Here is a 21,194-nt window from a genome sequence, read left to right as displayed (position 1 = left end):
CACCGTGCCCCCAGGGACACCCTGGCCAAGGCCCTGTATGCACGGCTCTTCACCTGGCTTCTGAGGATGGCCAACGCGCGGCTGGCATCCCCTGTGGAGGCAGGCAGCACGGTTACCATCACTGTCATCGATGTCTACGGCTTTGAGGTCACCCTGAGGGTGGGGCCCAGAAAGGGGTGTCCACCTCATCCTGGATATTCCTGGGGACTCCAGCAGCTCTTCTGTGGGGCACACTCATGCACTGCTTGCCTCTCTGACCGTAAGATGGTCCATGAAACACTGCAGGCTCCGTAGGTGCAGCCGTCTGCCCCGTCCAGTCATGATATCACCTCTGGAGAGTCCTAGCTGCTTGGCCTTGTTGCAGAGTCTCATGGAGCCTTGAGGTGGTGAAAGACCCCAGGATTGGTCAGCCTCACTTCCTGTGTCCAACAGGCGGGGGGAGAAGGGGACTCCCACAAATCACCCTGAGTTTCCATAAGCTCGTCACCCCTTCCCAGAATATCCGGCCCCCTCAGGCCAGGGAGGAGGGATGAGATGGGCACCGGTCACTGTCCTCTGCTCTTGCCTCCTCTCCACAGCACCTGTATGTGTTTATGTATATTCATATGCACATTTGTGTGTATTTTAGAGCATGTACAAAACTCTGTACAAAGCTGCATGAAGCAGGGGCTCTGCTAGGCTTGCTGGTCAAGTGTTGGGGGCACAGAGGAAGGAGCCTGGAATTCTAACAGGAGGACTCCTGGAAGGCTTCTTGGGAGCAGCAGCCTGGAACTCTGCTTATGAGAATGTGGCATTCGGATGGTCCCTGAGCTAGGCTGTAGGAAAAGGTGCCTTCCAGACCACAGGATGGCTGTGATCAGAGGCCCGAAGGCTCACAGCAGTGCTGAGGCAGAAGGCAGGGGGACAGCTTGCTGGAGGGGAGGCCCAACTGGGGCTGGGGCAGCACTGAGGCGGCCGCGCACTGGGCCAGGGTCTTTGGACTTGACCCTGGAGGTGGCAGCATCAGCCCTGGGGCAGCATCCTGCCTGGTGCTGGGAGAATGTGGGCAGCGGTGGGAGTGGGGAGAAGGGCACCAGGCCTGTGTGCTGGCCCCCCTAGCTGCCCTGGCCCCCCCACCTCATGTGGGTGCCCACCTCACTGCTCACGTGCCCCCAGGCCCTGCGGGTCAACGGTCTGGAGCAGCTGTACAACAACCTGGGCAGCGAGCGCCTGCAGCTGTGGTGCAATCGACTGCTGCTGGCCCAGGAGGAGGTATGGGACTGGGCTTGGAGGAGGCCGGGGATGCCCAGCTGTTTCCTAGAACAGAGGCCATTCCTGGGGGAGAGAGAGCACTGCACTGAGAGCCCTGCCCCAGAGCCCCCTTGCTGTAGGCCGTCTCAGTCTTCCGAGCCTCAGTTTACTCATCTGTATAATGGGAGGGTCAGCCCTACTCTGGCTCAGATGAGGCCCCCCATGGACACGGGTGATCTCCACAAACCAAGTGCTGGCTGTTCCCAGGAGGAGTGTCGGAGGGAGTTGCTACCCTGGGTGCCCATCCCGCAGGCTCCACAGGAGTCCTGCCTGGACTTCCTGGTAGACCAGCCACACAGCCTCCTGAGTATCCTGGATGCCCAGACATGGCTGTCCCAGGTGAGCCCTTCATGTTGGGGGACAAGGAGTGGGGGGTGCCTGGTGACCAAGCCAGAGCCAGCAGTGCCTCTCAGGGGAGAAATGAAGTCTGAGGTCCTGGGACCTTGCCCGCAGGCCCTCAGCACAGCTTGGGAAGGCAGTGGCCACACTGGGTTCATATCTCTAGTCTCTGGATAACCCTGAGTGAAATGCTGACCTCTCTGAGAGTCCTCGCTGCAGGAGGGGGACCATCGTGCCTGAGGGGCCAGGTGGTGCAGACTCTGCAGGCTGCGCGAGAGGCTTGGGGGTTCATCAGGAGTCTTTGTTATAAGTTCTTAAACTCCATAAAAATAGCCTCTTACTGGATGACTTTTTTATATGTGAATCTTTAAAAAAAAAACACATCCCATCTATTTAATGTTTCATTTAAATGTACTGTATCCTTCCCCCTTTTTTATTTTCTTGGCCACATTACACGGCATGTGGGATCCTACTTCTCTGACCAGGGATCAAACCCACACTCCTGGCATTGGAAGCACAGGCTCTTAACCACTGGCCTGCCAGGGAAGTCCCTGGATGGGTTCTTAAAAGTATCTTTGAAAAACTTGCTCAGAAACACCTGTAACTGTGAGACCAGACTCCCAGGAGTCATTGCCAAAACTGCCTTCAAATCCCCCAGACCCGTTTGTTTTAAATAATTTTATCAAACGTCTCTAAGCTGCCAAATCTTATTGACTGAGGTGTGCAAGTCTTCCGTGTTTTTTCTTGATCGTTCAAAATAGTCCCTGGGAAAGAGGTTGTGCCCTTTATAAAGACTCAGATATGGAGCGACCTCCTAAAAAAGCTCGGAGACCAAACTGAAGCTCACTGTGTGTTCAGTGCTGTGGTTTTGTGGGGCAGGGGAGAGAGGCACAGCCCCGCCAGGGGAGCCACACCTGCAGAGGCCTGAGCATCTCTTCCTTTCATCAGGCCACGGACCACACCTTCCTGCAGAAGTGCCATTATCACCATGGCGACCACCCGCGCTACACCAAGCCCCAGCTGCCCCTTCCCATCTTCACCGTGCGACATTATGCCGGGCCTGTCACCTACCAGGTATCGGGTGAGGGCAGAGTGACCCTGGGGAGTCACCTGACGGGTGAGCGGGGTAAGTGTGGGGAGGCATCTTCCAAGGCTTTAACCATCTCTCTCTGCCTGGGCCCCTCTGCCTCACCTAGGGCATGATCACTGAGCTCTGGGCAAGCATTGTGGGATGGGAGAGTCAAGGTCTTGGGACCCTCCAGACCCAGAGGGGCAGAGCGTATGCATGGGACCTGGCTCTGATGACCTCAGGGAGTCTGCTTCTCCTTCTGCGCCTCCATTGTCCTCATCTGTAAAATGGGAAGGGGAACCTGTCCTATAGTATTGTCCTGAGGATTGATGTAATTACATGGAAGTGGTGAGACAGGTGCCTGGCACGTCCAAGGTACTCAGTAAAGAGACCTCCTCTCCCCCTTCTGAGTTTCATGATGACTGCACACCTACCCAGGAGGAGAGTTTCAGGGGGTGGGGGCGTGGTATAAATGGCATATTTGGGTGACTGGTTTGGGGTGGAACAAGTCATCCTTGTGGGTGGGAAGTGGTATCTCATTGTGGTTTTGATTTGCATTTCTCTAGTGATTAATGATGTTGAGCATCTCTTCATGTGCTCCTTGGTCATCTGTGTATTTTTCTTAGATAAATATCTATTCAAGTCCTTTGTCCATTTTTGAATTGTGTTGTTTTTTTTTAACTGAACTGTAGGAGTTCTGCATATTAATCTGGATATTAATCCCTTATCTGATATGTGATCGTTCCTTCCATTTTGTGGGCTGTCTTTTCACTCTCAACACTATATTCTGATGCACAAGAGGTTTTCATTTTAATGAAACCCAGCTATTTTTCCTTTGTTGCCTGTGCTTTTCGTGTCTATTCAGGAAATCCTTGCCAAATCCAGTGTCATGAAGCTTTCTCCCTTTGTTTTCTTCTAAGAGTCTTATGGTTTCACGTCTTACATTTAGGTCTTTGATCCTTCTATTTTGAGTTGATTTTGGTACATGGTGTGAGATGAAAGGCCACCTTTGAAGTTGGACTGTTAACAGAGGAAAGAGGCTGGGTCACTTGCCGAAGGGACTGGCTTCCACACCCGCCTTCTCTCCTTGACGTCCCCTCCCCGCCTCACATTGTCTCTCGCAGGTTCACAAGTTTCTAAACAGAAACCGGGATCGTCTTGACCCTGCAGTGGTGGAGATGCTTGCCCAGAGCCAGCTGCAGGTGCCCCTGCTGGCCGTCCTGTACCCCCCGACCCTGTTCTGTCCTCCTCGCCCAGACAGTCTTGCCCAAGGGGCTGGCCTTCAAGATCCTGGCACCTTGAGCCTTTGGCCGACCCACCCCAGCGCCCCAGGGAGTGGGGACGGGGAGCAGGCTGGGCTATGGACAGGCCTGGCGAGCCACTGCAGTCCCTGTCTCCCCCCGTAGCTGGTGAGCTGCCTGTTCCAGGAAGCAGAGCCTGATGAGTTTGGGGGAGGACGGGGCAAACCCACGCTGGCCGCTCGCTTCCAGAAGTCCCTGGGGGACCTCCTAGCCCAGCTGGGCAGGTGAGAATAGTGCCCCCACACCTGACCCCCGGGAGTTTGAATAGGGGGCCAGTCTGTGCTCACGTGACTCCCCTTTCCACCCACGAGGAGCCATGTCTGCTTCATCCAGTGCCTCAACCCCAATCCAGGAAAGGTGAGCCCTCCCAGAACCTGGCCGCAGAGCCCTCCCGTCCCTGCCCTGCCCTCTCAGCACCCCCGCCACTCCCGTCCCCTGCCCCGTGCTCCCCATGGCTGTGAGCCCCTCGACTCCATGTCTTTGGCTCTGCTGCACTGCCTGGCCACAGCTTCCAGGCCTCTTCGACGTGGATCATGTGGCAGAACAACTGCGCCAGGCGGGCATCCTGGAGGCAGTGTGTACCCGCAGCGCCAACTTCCCCATTCGCCTGCCCTTCCAGGCCTTCCTGGACAGGTAGGGCCCGGGATGGGGGGAAGCAGGCACCTCAGGGCCAGGACTCACTAGGCAGGCCCACCTGGAGTGGCTGGAGGACCTGGGGCTCCTTCTGGGGAAGACGGACCCACTTTCCCAGGGACCCTGGGCCGGCTGTCCAGTCCTCCCTTCTTCCACTCTCTGTCTCTCTCCTTCTCTCCCTCCATCTGTGTCTCCTTCCACTATTCGTCACCCCCACGCCTCTTCATGCCTCTGTGCATTCATGCACCTCTCCTCCTCTTAGCAAAACTCTCCTGGGTGTCTGGCACTTAGTAGGTGCTTTCCATAATCATTGTTGAATGACTTACAGACTGAATGGACCCAAGGGGCTCGAGGATCAAATGAGTGTGGGGAGAGGTGCTCATGTGCTTGTTCTGACTTGAGTTATCCATCCCTGGGCAGGTTCCGGGCCCTGGGGACAGAGGAGCAGGGCGAGCTCTCTGACCGGGAAAGGTGTGGCATCATCCTGAACCAGGTGCTGGCGGCTGAGTCACCCCTCTGTCACCTGGGAGCCACCCAGGTGGGTGGTGTGTGTGTGCAGAGAGGCAGGGAGGGCTGGCAAGTGGGAGGAGCATTCTGGGATCCTCTCAGAATCTGGGGGTCCTTCCAGGTGGCGGGGAGACAGAGTGGGCTGGGCGTCCCTGACACCCCAGGAGAACGGGTTGCCTGGAAGGAGGCTGAGGCCTCAGGAGAAGGGCAGGGTGGTCCCTGCCTGCACACCTGGCCTGCCTCCAGCCCACACCTCTGCCCCCAGGTACTGCTGCGGGAGCCGGGCTGGCAGCAGCTGGAGCAGTGCCGGGCCCAGCAGCACACCCAGGCCCTGCTGACCCTGCACCGAGGCCTCCGCGTCTGCATCTCCCACCAGCGCCTCCGCCTCCTGCTGCGGATGCAGGCTCGTGTGCGTGGGCTCCAGACCAGGTGTGTGGGGGGCGCTGAGACTGTAGGCCTCCTCAACGTGGCGGGGCAGGCTCTGGGAGACATAGGGCCTCGAGGCAAGTCTGTCTGCCTGCATCCCAAAGGCACTGGACTCTTCTTGCCGACACCCCTGCCCATACCTCTGCTGTCTCTTCTTGAATGCCCCCAGCCACGAGGAGCTCATTACCTGCTGAGGGCACTCAAACCTGCTGTCTTGACTCCTTGACTGGTGTTTTTTGTTTTTTTTTTTTGCTGCATTGGGTCTTCATTGCTGCATGTGGGTTTTCTTTAGTTGCAATAAGCAGGGGCTACTCTTCGTTGTGCTGCAACACTTCTCGTGGCCGTGGCTTCTCTTGTTGCAGAGCGCGAGCTCTAGAGTACAAACGCAGGCTTCGGCAGTTGTGGCTCACAGGCTCAGTTGCTCAATGGTATGTGGGATCTTCCTGGACCAGGGAGATCCCTGGATCTTGGGATCTTCCTGGATCCCATATCTCTCACATTGGCAGGCAGATTCTTAACCACTGGACCACCAGGAAAGTCCAACTGTCCTTTTTTCTAGTCCATTCTGCACTCTGCAGCAAGAATACTCTCTCTCTCTTTTTTGGCTGCAGTGGGTCTTAATTGAAGCATGCAGGATCGCTGGTTGTGGCGTGTGGAATCTATTAATAGCTCCCTGACCAGGGATCACACCCAGGTCTCCTGCATTGCACGCAGGCAGATTCTTTACTGTCTGAGCCACCAGGGAAGTCCCTCCAAATCCTTTCATCACCAGCAGGAACTCTGTACCCGTTCAACAATCATACCCCACTCCTCCTTCCCTCCAGCCCCTGGTAGCTTCCAGGATAATTTCTGCTTCTGTGAATTTGCCTATTCTAGATATGTCATCTAAGTTGACTCATACAATATTTCCCTTTACATCTGGGTTATTGCACTAAACATATTTTCAGGGTTTGTCCCTTTTGTAACATGTGTCAGAACACTGTATATTTTTTTACACCTGGAAATTGTTCCGTTGTGTAAGTGGACCACAGCCGTTTATCCATGTGTCTGTTGAATGTGCGTGTGGGTTGTCTCTGCCTTTGGGTTTATTGCAAATAAGGCTGCTATAAACATGAGCATGCAAGGCACAGTTCAAATCTCTGCTTTCAGTTCTTTGGGGTCTTTACTTTGGAGCGGAATTCCAAGTTACCTGGTAATTCTGTCTTTACCTTTTTGAGGAATCGCCAGATTGTTCTCCATAGTGGCCGCACCGTTTTAGCCTCCGACCAGCAGTGTGTGCAGCTTCCAGTTTCACCACATCCTCGCCGAGACTTGTTATTTTCTGCTGTTTAAATTATTGCCAATCTAGTGGATGTGAAGTGGCATTTCATTGTGGTTTTGATTTGCATTTCTCTAACGACTAGTATGCTGAGCATCTCTTCATGTTCTCCTTGGCCATCTGTATGTCTCTTTGGAGAAACAACTATTCAAGTCCTCTGCTTGATTTTTAATTGGGTGGTTTGTTTCTTATTGAGTTGTAGGCATTCTTTATATACTATGGATACTAAACTCTTATCAAATATTTGATTTACAAGCAGTCTCCTCTCTCTTATTTATTTTTTAGTCTCCTCTCTTCATAGTGTACTTTGATATAAAAAAAAGCTGTAGACTTATTTTTTATTGAAGTATATTGGTTTACAATGTTGCAGGTATATAGCAAAGTAATTCAGTTACAAATATGTACATGCCTGTATATCTCTCTATATATTCTTCTTCAGATTCTTTTCCGCTATAGGTAATTATAAGATAGCGAGTATTATTCTATTCTATATTCTATATAGATATAGATATATATGTATGTATACATGTGTAACTGAATTACTTTGCTATATACCAGCAATATTGTAAACCAATATATTTCAATAAAAAATAAGATCCTTGTTGTTTATCTATTTCATATATAGTAGTGTGTATAGATTAATTTTTAAATATTCATCATGCTCAGGGCTGCTTCCTTGAGGAGTCTGGTCTTTCTTATATCTGGAAAATTCTCAAAGATATTGTCTCTTCAGGGATCTACTAGACTTCCAGAGATGTAATTTTTTTCATTTTTAGGAGTTCTTCTTGGGGGGAGGGGAAAAAAAAGTTCTGTTTCTTAAATAGTAATGTGCCAGACTCTATTCCAAACACACCTCTTAATTCATTTCATCTTCTTGTGGAGCAGACAGTCCACTAATTCTCCTTTTAGAGGTGATGAAAATAAAACACGAAGAGGTGAAGTAGGGAATTCTCTGGCGGTCCAGTGGTTAGGACTCAGCACTTCACTGTCAAGGGTGTGGGTTCAATCCCTGGTTGGGGACCTAAGATCCTACAAGCCACGAGCATGTCCAAAAAAACCCCCAAAAACCCAGAGAGATAAAGACCTTATCCAAGACTGCTGTGACGAAACAGTAGAGGAAGGCGCCTGGGTGGCTGGCTCCAGAGCCTCAGGCCTCAGCCCTGTGTGTACAGCAGCCTCTGGGTTCACTTGCTCTTCTGTCCTGTCCTTTCCCCGTTGCTTGTTAGGCAGCCGGGCGCTTCATTGGGCTCTGGTTTTACACTCATGTCTTGACTCGGAGGATCCGGGTATTGGGTGTGAGCGTGGACTCCTCACCAGCCCCCTTCCCGGCCTCCAGGAAGCGGTACCTCCGGCGGCGGGCAGCTCTGGGGCAGCTGAACACCATCGTGCTGGCGGCCCGGCCCCTGCTCTGGAGACGGCGGAGACCACAGGTGAAGCCCACGGGTGGGGTGCTGCCTGGGGTGTGCTCAGGGGAGAAGCCAAGCCAGCCTTTGCCCGTCCAGCTGGCCGAATGACGACAGTGACTACCTTCCACGCCCAGCCACACGAGGGGCGGGGCCTCGGGGACCACCGCTGCCTGGCCAGAGCAGCCTAGGGCCTCTGGGAGCTCATCACCTTCCTTCATGCCAGGGCCTGACTCTCTCTGCCGGCTGGGGTGCCTCCATCCCCTCCGGGCCCCTTGGGCTGCTCCCTGTCTTGCCCGATGACTCCGATGTGAGGGCCATAAAGCAGCTCGAAGGTCAATGCCTACACGCCAGCTCCCTCTCCTGCCCCTCCCTGCCTGGACTTTGTTCCCCAAGGACCATTTCTTCCCTTCCTCCTGCCCTCTTCCCAGTCCTGGCAGACAGGCAGTGACACCCACAGCACTTCGGCTGGTGAGGGCTCTGGAGGGCAGGGGGCAGACGCCAGCCCCCTGGGGTCCATCCACACCTGTTCCGCTGGTGCCCAGGCCTCCTAGGAGGAGGAGGGGTCAGCTGAACTGCCCAGTCGGCGAGGAACCTCGAGGGAGCTCGGGGTGACACTTCACGGGGACACCACCTCCTCCCTCATCTCCTCCAACAGCTTGGGCGTCGGCACATCTGGCACAGCGTCAGGGCCTTCGAGACGGTGCCAAGCATGGTAGGTGGTCTGGAAGCTGGAGAGTGTCTGCTGGGTCATGAGCCTGCTGAACCTGGCCTGGCTTGAGGGGGAGCGTGGGGATCCCAAGGGTGCCGAGATGGGTCCTGTCCTCGGGCTCATCCATTGTGCCCCCCAAGAAGAGGCCTGGGTGCCCTTGGTTTCGCTCTGAGGGTTCGGGGGCCTTATTGGAGTGCCCAGGACTAGAATCCTTGGTCTCTGGAGGGGAAGCTTATAGCCCCGGGGGTGAGGATGGCCCCTGGGTCGCTGTGCCCCCTCCCTGAGTTTCTGGTCAATTGCTCCTCTCCACCAGGAGCTGGGGCGCTTGGAGATCCCAGCTGAGCTCTCTATCATGCTGAAGACAGCGGAAGGTGAGTCGTGATGGGCCTCGTTCTTCCACGACCCCCTCCTCTCCCAGTGGCCGCTCCCTCTGATGCTGTCTCTGGGTGCCCCCAGCTCACTGCCTGGCTCCCTCTGCACTGGAGCCAGGGGCTGATGCTGGGAGGTGGAGGCGACACCAGAGCCAGTCACCTTACCTGGGCGTTTCTGGGCTGCCTCCCATGTCATTCCAGGCCGTCAGCACGCCCGGGTCCAGAGCATCACCGAGGCCATGCCCCCGGAAGTTCCCGCCCGGCCCAGCCTGACCCTCCCGCCTGACATCAACCAGTTCCCCTTCTCCAGCTTCATCTCCATCGGCTTTCAGGTGGGCTCCCAGGCCTCAGCTCGCTGGCTGCTGCCCATGTTTCCCCAGACACGAGCCCCCAAACACAGGCAGAAGCTGTGTTTGTCCTTCTTTCTCCAACCCCCTCCTCCATCTCCTGTTGTGGGAATTGTGGATGCAACCGCGTTGCTCGGAAAATCCGTTGAACCCACATCTCAGTCTATTGTTACTTATCAGCGATGCCACACCTTTGTTACACCTGTGGCATTGCCTTGCCATTGAACGCTGAAGTCATGCCGTTAAAGTGTGTTTAATGACAAGGCAGAGTGTCCAGGCAACAGTGCTGGAAACAAAAGCAAGATTCAAAAGTGCCCGAGCACAGTCCCGAAGTTCCCGGCAACAGCCGGGCGGGTGGGGAGATGACGTGTGTACCTTCACACAGGAAGTAAGACTAGGAAGAAAGAGGTGAAAATGTTAACTCTGGTTATACCTCACAGTGGCAAATTGATGGTGGTTTTTATTCTTCATCCTTTTCCCTGTTTTCTGAGTTTTCCATATGCACGGGCTCTAGTTTTCTAATCAGAAAGAGTAATTGAGGTGTATGTTTTTTAATATTGATTTTTATGTTTTGGCTGTGCTGCGTCTTTGGTGCTGAGAGAGCTTTCCCTGGTTGCGGCGAGCAGGCTTCTCATCGCGGTGGCTTTTCTCGTTACGAAGCAGAGGCTCTAGGGTGCAGGCTTAAGCAGTTGCGGTGCGCGGGCTCAGGAGTTGTGACGCACGGGGTTAGTGGCCCCGTGGCATGTGGGATCTTCCTGGAGCAGGGAACAAACCAGTGCCCCCTACATTGGCAGGTGGCTTCTTAACCACTGGATCACCAGGGAAGCCCAATCAAGGTGTATTTTTAAGGCGATTTTCCTCTCCAGCCCGTCTTCCTCTTGTATGCTCCTTCGGGGCTCCCCCGGGCCTGTGTCTGGCAGGTCAGCACGGATCAGCCCCTGCTCAGGCACGTGGCACCCGCCTTCCTTGCAGGAGCTCTCCTTGCCCCACCCTGGACAGCTGCTGACCAAGCCCCTGACCCGGCTGGACGGTGAGAACCCTCAGCATGCCCTGGATATCAACAAGGTGGTGAGTGACCCAGCGGGGAGGGGACAGGGTGGGCCCATGCGGGGGTGCTGGTGGGCACAGGGAGCCCTGCGTGACCTGCCTCCCCTGGCTTGGTGTCCGCAGATGCTGCGGCTGCTGGGGGACGGGTCGCTGGCGCCCTGGCAGGAGCAGACCATGGGCCAGTACCTGGTGCGGCAGGGGCAGCGCCAGCCGGGGCTGCGAGATGAGCTCTTCAGCCAGCTGGTGGCCCAGCTCTGGCGCAACCCCGACGAGCAGCAGAGCCAGCGCGGCTGGGCCCTCATGGCCATCCTGCTCAGTGCCTTCCCGCCGATGCACACCCTGCAGAAGCCACTGCTCAAGTAGGGGGCTCCGTGGGTGGGGGGCCCCGCGGACAGGGTCAGCAGGCCACCCCAGGCTCACAGCGGCCCTGTGCTGCGCCCGCAGGTTTGTCTCCGACCAGGCCCCCAGGGGCATGGCAGCGCTGTGCCAACACAAGCTGCTGGGGGCCCTGGAGCAGATGCAGCTGGCCCCTGGGTCTGCCCGGGCCCACCCACCCACCCAGCTCGAGTGGACGGCCGGATGGAGGCGGGGCCGCATGGCGCTGGACGTGTCCACCTTCAATGGTGAGGCGCGCGTCCTGCTCAGGGCTCCCACGGCAGAGTCTGCCCGGCACCCTCACCCTCCCCAGACCCCCTTCCCACCGCAGCCCTCCCAATGTGATCCTGACCTCCCGATGTGACCTTGACCTCCCTGCCGTCCTGCTGGTGGGACCCCCACGGGACAGCACCCCTTTCCCCGTCAGGGAGGACCCTGCTGTCCCTCTCTCTCACCCCTGCCCCTCGTCCTTGCAGAGGAGTGCTACTCGGCCGAGGTGGAGTCCTGGACCACAGGGGAGCAGTTCGCCGGGTGGATTCTACAGAGCAGGTCTGGGGGCTGGGGATGGGGGAGTCTGGCTGACATTGACCGTTGTCCCGTCCACCTCCTGAGTCCTTCTCGCCCTCTCAGCCTGCTGTCCCACCAAGTACCTTCTGCGGCTGCTCCTGCAGGCCAAGGCCTGCTGCCCAAGGGGTGGGGGCGAGGTGTGGGAGTCATCGGGCAGGGTCCAGACAGCAGATTCCAGATGGAGAACGAGTAGGGAGTATTCCTGCTAGATTTGGCCCAGATTCTGATCAAATTGGTAAAATAAATACAGCAGAAAAATACATAAAAACAAAAACAAATACATCAGAGCTAACGCAGAGGTAGAGGGCCTTTTTTTGCAGAAAAAGAACGGAAACCGGGTCCTCTCGCCCCCCTCTGCAAGCGCCTCCCCCCGCTGCACCCCCAGGTCCTTGCCGCTTCCGGATGGTCACCTGCCTGGCTGACCACCCTCTCCTCCCTGCCCCTGTCTCACCCAGAGGCCTGGACCCGCCCCCGCGTGGCTGGTCTGTGTCACTGCACTGCAGGGACTCCTGGAGAGACTTGGCCGGCTGTGACTTTGTGCTGGACTTGATTGGCCAGACCGAGGACCTGGGGGACCCAGCCTGGCATCACAGCTACCCCATCGCCCCCCGTGGCCTGTAGGTGCCACCCCCAGCACCTCTGGCTCCTGTCCCTATCCTGTTGTAGGCGACCCCACCGCCACCCTGTCATACCCTGGGGTTCCCTGGTGCTGCCACAGGTCCAGCCCCCAAGCCTCCTCCCATCCCGTGGGGATGACCCCGACCACCCCCCGCCCTCTCCATGGCAGCTTCTACACCCTGCCTCAGCCTGGGCACCCCACCTCCTTAGCTGGGCCTCCATGGCTGGAGGTGGCCCCACCAACCCCTTAGCTGGGCCCACTGTCTCCTGCAGAGCCGAGAATATCCCCCTGGCCCCCAGCATCCAGGCCCCCTCACTGCCCCCAGGCCCACCTCCGGGTCCAGCCCCAACATTGCCCAGCAGGGGGCTCACAGGTAAGGCGGGGAGTGGGCACACTCGGGTGGGCAGGGCGATGAGAATGGGTTTGCAGGAAGCCCCTGCCCCCAGCAGGTGACACCAGTTCTCCGTAGGTGAGTCCCGGACCTCAGGGAGTCTGGATGGCTTCCTGGACCACCTCTTCAAGCCAGTCCTCTCCCCTGGCCTCAGCGTGAGTGTCCTGCACCCCAGCCCAGCCCGGTCCCTCCTGTTCTGGGGCCTTTGCTGCCTCTCCCAGCCCTCCTAGGACTCTAGCTCTGACCTTTTGACCTGTGACTTTTGCCTTCACAGGATCTGGAGCAAGGCAGGGCTCTGAGTGGCCGCATGAAGGGAGGGGGTGCCATGGGGCCCATGCAGCAAGGCAGCTACCCCATGGGTGAGTGCAGGGCTGAGCCCATCCGGGGTCTCCCTGCCCACGGACGGGGGGAGGTGTGGGCCAGGCTTCCCACGCGGCTGGCGTCAGAGCTCCAGCCTGCACCCCGGTGGCCCATGCTCATCTCCTTGCCTGGGGCTGGAGGGAGGCTGTCTGAGGGCCTGGGTGGGCACTGATGTGGGAGGACCCTGTCCCTGCAGTGTACCCAGGGATGGTGCAGATGCCCAGCTACCAGCCAGCCATGATGCCAGCACCCATGCCCATGATGCCAGCCATGGGGCCGGTCCCAGGTAAGACTGGACTGTGGCCGCCCGGTCCCTTCTTCGGGGGGTGGGGGTGTGGCGGACCGGGACTAGAGGAGGGAAGGTCCCGCCTGGAGGGCACAGTGGGCAGGGGGCTGGGAGCTCGGCCATGGCGCTAATCTGCCCTGACTGCCTGCCTGCCCACCATGCCCCCAGCCATGGTGGTACCACCACAGCCACAGCCCGTGCTTCCCAGTTTGGACGTGAGGCAGCTGGCGGCCCAGCAGCAGGACTTCATCAACCAGCAAGCACGGATCCTGGTGAGGAATGGTGGGGCCCACGGATCGCCTTGTGGGTACCAGCCTGCAGGGAGAGGCGAGGCTGGCTCTCATCTGGCGCATCACGCCCCGTCCATCAGGCCCAGCAGATGACCACCCAGGCCATGACCTTGTCCCTGGAGCAGCAGGCAAAGCAACTCCAGAAGCAGAGTCAGGCCCTGGCCCTGGCCCCAGCCCCAGCCCCAGCTGCAGCTCCAGCTCCAGCCACAGCTCCAGCCCCAGCCACGGCCCCGGGCCCAGCCCCTACAGCAGCTTCCCTGACCTCACCTCCTCCAGCCATCACCCACGAGCCCAAGACACCCACCCCCCAGAAGGAGCCAGAGAGTGGCCTGGAGTTGGTAGGTGCCCGCCTGAGGGTGAGGAGCCAAGGCTGGGGAGATGGCAGGGCCTGGGATGGGCAGCTGGTTTCAGGGCTGCAGATGTGGGAGACGTGGGGGGTTGGGGATGGGGCCACAGGGCGATGCAGAAAAGATGCTGCCCGGCCTCGGCCCTTCGGGTCCGAGTGGGTGCACTGTGCGAGTGGCAACTTGGCCGGCAAGGCTGCTCCTTCTGTTCCCCTTCCTGCCAGCAGGAGGCCCCGCAGGAGGCTGAAGACAGGCACCCACGGCCCAGGAGCTTCCAACAGAAGCGAGACTATTTCCAGAAGTTGGGTGAGCATCCCTGGGGAGGCAATCAGACACAGACTCAGACACCGCCCCAGCCTGGCCAGGGGATGGGAGGTTGCCCTCTAGTCAGGGTGGCCCATCCAGGAGCCCAATGTCACTCAGTCGTGTGCAACTCTTTGTGACCCCACGGACTGTAGCCTGCCCGGCTTCTCTGTCCATGGGGATTCTCCAGGCAAGGATACTGGAGTGGGTTGCCATGCCCTCTTCCAGGGGATCTTCCCAACCCAGAGATCGAACCCAGGTCTCCTGCATTGCAGGCAGGATTCTCTACCATCTGAGCCACCAGGGAAGCTCAGAGGGGCGGGCCAAGTGGAAGGTAATAGACAGGACCATCTGGGGGGCATTTACAGGGCAGCAGCCGAGCAAGGTGAAGACCATGAAGCCTCCAGCCAAGGTTAAGATCCCCCAGGCAGAGGTGCAGGACGAGGAGCCAGAAGAGGAGGAACAGAGAGCAGGTGGTGAGGAGGCGGGGGGCAGGCTGGGCCTTCGGGGTTCTGCACAGGGTCTCACGTCTTTCCTCTCTTCATGGGCAGGGCCCTCAGCTCCGCCTCCCCAGGTGGTGAAGAAGCCGCCACTGTCGCAAGGTGCAGCCAGAGCTGCACAGGAGGCCGAGGCTGAGCCAGCCACGGAGGTGGGGCCTGGCGGGGGGCACAGGCCGGCCGGGGGCAAAGCCGTGGTGCGTAGCTCGGACCCTGAGCCCTGGCGGGCAGAGCCCAGCAGGGAGATCCGCAACATCATCCGCATGTACCAGAGCCGCCCTGGCCCTGTGCCTGTGCCCGTGCAGCCGGCGAGGTGCCAGGGGAAGGGGGGAGGGGAGGGGAAGGGGAGAGGAAAGGGGGGAGGGGAGGGGGGGCTAACCGCTCCCCAGAGAGTCACCCTGTGAACTTGTGACCTCTTCCTTCTTTCAGGAAGCCCCCCCAAAGTTTCCTAAAGAAAAACAACCCTAAGGATGAGGCTCTGGCTAAGCTGGGGATCAGTGGTGCCTCCTCGCCCCCTCAGGTGAGGTGCCCTCTGGTCCAGAGCATAGCCGCTCAGCTCTGGAATCCTCCTGAGGCTCCCTGGGGTGAACTTGGCCCTGGGTCACAGCCTCTGTGTGTTCCCTGTGTTCCCAGACGCTCCCCAGCCCAGGGAAGGCCCCCCCACCGGCCGTGGCCCCTCGACCCAGGGCCCGACCACGGCTGATGCCGTCCAGCTCCATCAAGGAGAAGCAGGGGCCCCTTCAAGAGCTGTTTGGCCAGAACCCACCCACTGCCCAGAAACCACCCCCTCCACCCGCACCTCCACTGCCTCCGCCCTGGGAGCCAGCGAGCCCTCCAGCTGAGCCCCGCAGTAAGGAACCCCACATTCCTGCTAGGTGGGCTTTGGAGGGGGCACGGTAGGGGGGATTCCCAAGGACCTATCCAAGCTCACAATGCCAAGGTCAGCGGCTCGGGCTTCTGGACTTTGGAGCCGTAGGCGAGGAGCCCCAGCTTCCGCGTTCCCGTTGGGGGCAGGGCCAGGGCACCCCCGGGGCCTGTCTGGCACAGACGGACTGTCACACATAGGGCGTTGGCCCCGGCAAGAATTTAGTGGCCCTGCTGACGTGGTCAGGGAGGGCCCACGCACGTCTGGGACAGCTGGAGGCGGGAGTTGGGACAGCAGGTGGGAGGGAGCGGCAGAGATGAAGCTGGCCGGGCGTGCGGGGCTCTGGGGAGGAGGGTCTTCTCTGCCTGTGCCCCCATCACCCCGTGCCCCCAGGCAGGTCCACACCCGATGCTCTTCGGCCCCTCCATCTACCAGGCTTGGTGGAGCCCATGGGGGACCAGGGGGTCTCCACCCAGCTGCTCGTGCCCTCAGGCAGCGTGTGCTTCTCCTATGCCAGCGCCCCCTGGAGGCTGTTCCTGCGCAAGGAGGTGGGCACCAGGGTGGGCTTCACCCCAGCTGCTCTGGGTGGGGGGCGGGGCACAGGCTGTGGAGGAGCCAGCCTGGGACCCCGGCGTCGGCTCCCCACTGCCCACCTCCTTGCCTGGTTTCATCTGAGCCCAGGAGGCGAGGTGGGGCGGGAGCCGGGCTGGCGGGGGGACCACCCGCCCACTCTCGGTCTCCCGTGCCCCCATCCAGGTGTTCTACCCCCGGGAGAGCTTCAGCCACCCCTACTGCCTCAGGCTCCTCTGTGAGCAGGTGAGCACCCGGCCCCACCGGGGTATGTGCAGACAGACCACGCTCCCCACCCCTGGCCAGGCTACCACCGTGGGGCACTGGCGTGTTTCAAGCCCTGCCTGCCTTTATTTATTCCTCACAACATCCTTCAGAATGAGGACCGTTTTTGACTTCTGTGTGTTAGTCTCTTAGTCCTGTCCAATTCTTTGCAACTCCATGGCCCGCCAGGCTCCACTGTCCATGGGATTCTCCAAGGCAAGGACACTGGAGTGGGTTGCCATGCCCTCCTCCGGGGCATCTTCCTGACCCAGAAATCGAACCCAGGTCTCCTGCACTGCAGGCAGATTCTTTACTGTCTGAGCCACCAGGGAAGCCCTTTTTTGACTCATAACGAGGGTTCAAAAACGAAGAGCATGCAGCACCCAACACAGGCCAGGCACACAGCAGGTGCTCACCGGCGCCTGCCTGCCGCCCGTGGACGCTCCCAGAGGCTCATGTTTGCTCCCCCCAGTTCTACAGCACCCCCTCCTCCCACAGGTCTGTTCTTTCAGGGATGCTTAGCTGAAGGAGGAGCAGCAGCTCGACTAGTGCAGGCATCTGGGGGGGCAGGTGGGAGCTCCGGGTGGATGCAGCCCTGAGCTTGGAAGCCCCTGCGTCCCTCAGTGTCGTGCCCATGGGGCCCTGCAGCTTTTCCTCTGTGCGTGGCTGCATCTGGGGCGCGCTGAGCCCTCGGGACCGGGTGGTGACTACATGGCTTTGCCCCCAGATCCTGAGGGACACCTTTGCCGAGTCCTGCATCCGCATCTCCCAGGACGAGAGGCGCAAGATGAAAGACCTGCTGGGTAGGGTCCAGGGACCACGGGAGGCTCAGGGAGCTGGAGTGATGCGGGTTGCGCCTGTCCAGAGGGAGGCAGTAAACTCTGGGGTCCCCGCTGTGAAGGAGCCTGGGGACAGGCTGGGGCTCTTCCCACCCGCAGGAGACCTGGAGGTGGGCCTGGACTCACTGGATACGGCTGAGGACGGCGTCAAGAAGCGCATCGTGGTGGCCGCCAGGAACAACTGGGCCAATTACTTCTCCCGCATCTTCCCTGTCTCGGTCAGTGAGGCTGGGTTGGCAGCGGCTGGGTGCCAGCTGGATCCCTCGGCAGCAGGATGAGAGCTGGGGCGGGCTGGGTGGACAGTGGCCTGGAGCCGGGAGCCGGGCTGTGACCCACCCGCCTTCCGAGCAGGGCGAGAGCGGCAGCGATGTGCAGCTGCTGGCTGTGTCCCACCGGGGGCTGAGACTGCTCAAGATGACCCAGGGCCCCAGCCTGCACCCCGACCAGCTGAAGACTCTCTGCTCGTACAGGTGAGCGGAGGCCAGGGCTGGGGCAGAGGGCGGGGATGGGCTGGTGAGACGGCCCCCCGGCTCATGCCCTCACCCTGGGCGCAGCTTTGCTGAGGTGCTGGGCGTGGAGTGCCCGGCCAGCTCCACCCTGGAGCTGTCGCTGAAGAGTGAACAGCTGGTGCTGCACACGGCTCGGGCGGGAGCCATCAAGGCCATGGTCGAGCTCTTCCTGAGCGAGCTCAAGAAGGCAAGTGTGGGCTGGCAGGGGGCCTCCACCGCTGCTGCCTGCTGCCCAGTCCACCTTGGCTGGTCTCGGGGCTGTCAGCCACGCTCCTTCGAGCTGCCTGGAGTTGGGGACGCTGGGTGGAGAGTGAGGCCAGCAGGGGAGCAGAGGGGACAGGGAGGAAGGGGTCACAAGCAGGCTGGCCCCTCACCTGCCTGCCCACCTGCAGGACTCTGGCTATGTCATTGCCCTGCGAAGCTACATCACCGATGACCACAGCCTCCTCAGCTTCCAACGTGGGGACCTCATCAAGCTGCTGCCGGTGGCCACCCTGGAGCCAGGTATCTGTGGACCAAGCAGGGTGGCGGGCAGATGAGGCGGCGCCTCCAGTGGGCACGGGGCGGGGGGGACGGTGCGTGGGTGAGGATCCGTCCTTGGACGTCTCTAGGCTGGCAGTTCGGCTCCACGGGCGGCCGCTCCGGACTCTTCCCTGCTGACATCGTGCAGCCGGCAGCTGCTCCAGACTCATTCTTCTCAACGGAGCAGAGGAGCAGCCAGGGGCACAAGGGTCAGCTGCAGCGCAGAGAGTGGGATAGGGCATCGGAGGTGAGGAAGACGGGAGAAGCCGAGGCAAGGCCTCACTAGGAGCCTAGGAAAGGGCTCCGTGGCCCCCAGGCGGCCGAGGACCACCCGCTTGCCTGGTGGGCAGCGCTTGGCCTGGTGCTGCCCCTCCGCCTGCTCCCAGTTTCTTGCCCTGTCTCTCCCCAGCAAGACTGTGAGCTCCCCGTGGGCAGGGGTGAGGCTGTCCGCCTCTCGTGTGGCCCTCGTGGTACCTAGTATGGTGGCGCCTGAAAAATGCTCAATAAATGGCTCTTGATCTCCCTGGCTTCTGGTGGTGTGCTCACTGCAGCCGCTCTGCCTGCTCCTCTTGGGGTGGGCGGGGCTGGGGGCTGGGGGCTGGGGCAGGGCCTCGGGACAGGCCAGTGGACCCTCGGGTGGCACCAGTCTCCTGTGTTTCCAAGTTCCCCACCCACGCCTGGAGCCAGGCGCGCAGTGACAACTCGGCCACCAGCCTGTCCCCCTCTGTGGCCTACGTGGCCCTGCCCACGGACTCCGACTACACCATGCAGGAGTTTGCCCTGCGCTACTTCCGGAAACCCCAGACCCTGTGAGTGCCCTTCCTGCCCCCATCCCGCGCCAGCCCATCCTCAGTCCCCCTGAAGTGGGCCTCCCTGCTTGAAGCCCCCGGGCCAGGGTTATCTGTACCCTCTAGACCCGGCCTGGGATGGGGGGTGGGGAGGGCTGAGCAAGCAGAGATGTCCTCCCCCGTCCCCCCTCAGGCCGGCCCAGACCGGTGGAGATGCTGAGAAGGCCACGGCCAGCCTGGTGCAGTACAGCAAGGTAAAGGGGACAGTGCGGGGAAGCCAGGCCCGCAGACCTGCCCGCTGGCCCTGCCCCGCCAGCCCCAGACCTACAGCCCAGCCTCTTTGGCTGCAGGCTCCCATCCAGGAATCGCTCATCAGCTTCAGTGATGAGGACACGAACAGGCAAGCTGTGGAGAGCTTCCAGGGTGAGTGGCCACAGCCTCTTGGGTCCCTGTGCCTGCGACCTAGGAGTCCAGTTGCCTTCTTGAGTTTGCCTTCTCAGGGAGGCGCACTGGTGGCTCCTGTGCCACGTGGCCCTCCCTTCTCATGCTCAAGGGGTTGTGGCTTGTACGGGGTCTGTGCGGGAAGGCAGTGGTGGGCCCAGCTCACTATGCGCTCTGTGTAGCCCTGGGGCCCACAGCATCTCTGAACCCTGTCTCACTGGTAAGGCTGGGACTGCCACTCCGCTTGGCTCCCATGCATCTTGACAGCAAGGCACGAGATGGCCCCGCGTAGCGATGGCACCAGGCAGGGCCAGGGCCAGGGCCCCGTCCCAGCTCACCATGCATCTTGTTCTGCCCACAGCTCTGATGCAGTTTATGGGGGACCAGTCCAAGCCACGGGGCAAGAATGAGCTGGATCTCCTCTATGGGCTGCTGAAGGTGAGCATGGGCTGAATGTGCCAGAAGCTGCAGAGGAGACAGTGAGCCCTGGGGGCCCCTCTCGACCTTCCTGCTGGGGCTCCAGGGCATCCCCTCTCCTTGCTCATCATCATCCTCTTTACGTGTTCAAATCATCCGGTGATGTTCATTGAGCAGCTGTTACACGCTGGGCCCAGGACAACTGGGCCAAGTTGGTGAAGCCCCCACAGAGCTTACCACCTAAAGAGATGGTCGTAAACCCTGATGCCGCGCGCCTAGGGCCAAGAGTCCCATGGAGAGAGCGAGCAGGGGCGGGGCTGCTGTGGTGCAGCAGACTTGGTGACAAGGTGACCCTGGAGCAGAGGCCTGAAGGAGTGAGGGGGTGAGGCCTGCGTGCCTCAGGGCAACGCGTGTGGGGGGCAGGGAGGGGAGAGGAGGAGCCTGGCGCCAGCGAGTGAGGGGGAGTGGAGGGTGAGGACCGGGAAGGGCGGTGGGTCCAGGGCACGGAGGCCTTGCCGTTTGTCAGGAGGTCTGAGTTTTCAAGACTGGGGAAAGCACTGGAGAATTTGAAAGACTGACGTGGCTTACAATTCTTGGGTTTGCTCTGGCTATTGTCTGTGATTCTGGGAGTTTAAGGGCAAGGGAAGGGTTACTGCCATGATCCTAGGTTAGACATGGTGCTGGCTCAGGCCCAGAGGCAGCAGGAAGGGTTTGCTATGAAATGCACGTGGTGTGTGAGAGAGAGGCCAAGGATGACACCAAGGCTTTGGCCAGGGCACTGGCTGGTCTCCCACTACGATGCCTGGTGAGGGAGCAGGGCTGGCCTGTGGCGGAATCTGCTGAAGTCTGAAGTTCCAGTCTTCAAGCGGAGGGTCTGGGCTTCAGGGGAGACGTCTGGGCTGGAGGCAGAGGCTCAAGGGCACTGCAGCCTCTAGAGGTCCCGGTGGTGAGGGGAGTCAGCTGAGACGACTGGGACAGAGGGACCAGAGAAAGAGGACAGGACCCAGCTCGGCCTGGAAGCGGGTGAAGTTGGTGACTTGGTGAATGGCCAGTGGTGCAGATGCTGTTGAGTCGAGTGAGACCAAGCCCGAGAGAGGACCATGGCTGTCACCCCGACCTGCCCCCCTACCGTGGCCATTAGTAGGATCTCTCTGACCTCAGATTCCACGCCATCCCACCCCCAC

At 59.6% G+C, this 21,194-nt stretch overlaps 1 protein-coding gene across 1 annotated transcript in view; it reads left to right on the top strand.

Moving 5' to 3' along the window:
• The window catches only part of MYO15B (myosin XVB), a 30,161-nt gene that overhangs the window by 6,071 nt on the left and 2,896 nt on the right, over nt 1–21,194 (top strand). The window contains exons 11-51 of the mRNA XM_027519362.1: nt 15–147; nt 1,156–1,251; nt 1,498–1,629; nt 2,578–2,703; nt 3,823–3,900; nt 4,105–4,223; nt 4,311–4,356; nt 4,508–4,632; nt 5,053–5,170; nt 5,405–5,568; nt 8,220–8,313; nt 8,945–9,001; nt 9,312–9,369; nt 9,571–9,701; nt 10,689–10,784; nt 10,887–11,122; nt 11,208–11,386; nt 11,615–11,687; nt 12,161–12,322; nt 12,597–12,697; nt 12,794–12,870; nt 12,990–13,074; nt 13,272–13,361; nt 13,530–13,633; nt 13,732–13,989; nt 14,220–14,301; nt 14,667–15,108; nt 15,225–15,315; nt 15,429–15,645; nt 16,096–16,208; nt 16,417–16,476; nt 17,222–17,297; nt 17,433–17,551; nt 17,685–17,803; nt 17,888–18,029; nt 18,235–18,346; nt 18,454–18,611; nt 19,028–19,173; nt 19,346–19,406; nt 19,503–19,575; nt 19,955–20,031. Coding sequence (XP_027375163.1) covers nt 15–147; nt 1,156–1,251; nt 1,498–1,629; nt 2,578–2,703; nt 3,823–3,900; nt 4,105–4,223; nt 4,311–4,356; nt 4,508–4,632; nt 5,053–5,170; nt 5,405–5,568; nt 8,220–8,313; nt 8,945–9,001; nt 9,312–9,369; nt 9,571–9,701; nt 10,689–10,784; nt 10,887–11,122; nt 11,208–11,386; nt 11,615–11,687; nt 12,161–12,322; nt 12,597–12,697; nt 12,794–12,870; nt 12,990–13,074; nt 13,272–13,361; nt 13,530–13,633; nt 13,732–13,989; nt 14,220–14,301; nt 14,667–15,108; nt 15,225–15,315; nt 15,429–15,645; nt 16,096–16,208; nt 16,417–16,476; nt 17,222–17,297; nt 17,433–17,551; nt 17,685–17,803; nt 17,888–18,029; nt 18,235–18,346; nt 18,454–18,611; nt 19,028–19,173; nt 19,346–19,406; nt 19,503–19,575; nt 19,955–20,031 — 5,026 coding nt within the window. The remainder of the gene's footprint in view (nt 1–14; nt 148–1,155; nt 1,252–1,497; nt 1,630–2,577; nt 2,704–3,822; nt 3,901–4,104; nt 4,224–4,310; nt 4,357–4,507; nt 4,633–5,052; nt 5,171–5,404; nt 5,569–8,219; nt 8,314–8,944; nt 9,002–9,311; nt 9,370–9,570; nt 9,702–10,688; nt 10,785–10,886; nt 11,123–11,207; nt 11,387–11,614; nt 11,688–12,160; nt 12,323–12,596; nt 12,698–12,793; nt 12,871–12,989; nt 13,075–13,271; nt 13,362–13,529; nt 13,634–13,731; nt 13,990–14,219; nt 14,302–14,666; nt 15,109–15,224; nt 15,316–15,428; nt 15,646–16,095; nt 16,209–16,416; nt 16,477–17,221; nt 17,298–17,432; nt 17,552–17,684; nt 17,804–17,887; nt 18,030–18,234; nt 18,347–18,453; nt 18,612–19,027; nt 19,174–19,345; nt 19,407–19,502; nt 19,576–19,954; nt 20,032–21,194) is intronic.

The sequence above is a fragment of the Bos indicus x Bos taurus genome, chromosome 19, assembly GCF_003369695.1.
Source record: "Bos indicus x Bos taurus breed Angus x Brahman F1 hybrid chromosome 19, Bos_hybrid_MaternalHap_v2.0, whole genome shotgun sequence".
NCBI classification, from domain to species: domain Eukaryota; kingdom Metazoa; phylum Chordata; class Mammalia; order Artiodactyla; family Bovidae; genus Bos; species Bos indicus x Bos taurus.
This window is presented reverse-complemented; position numbering and strand designations above follow the sequence as displayed.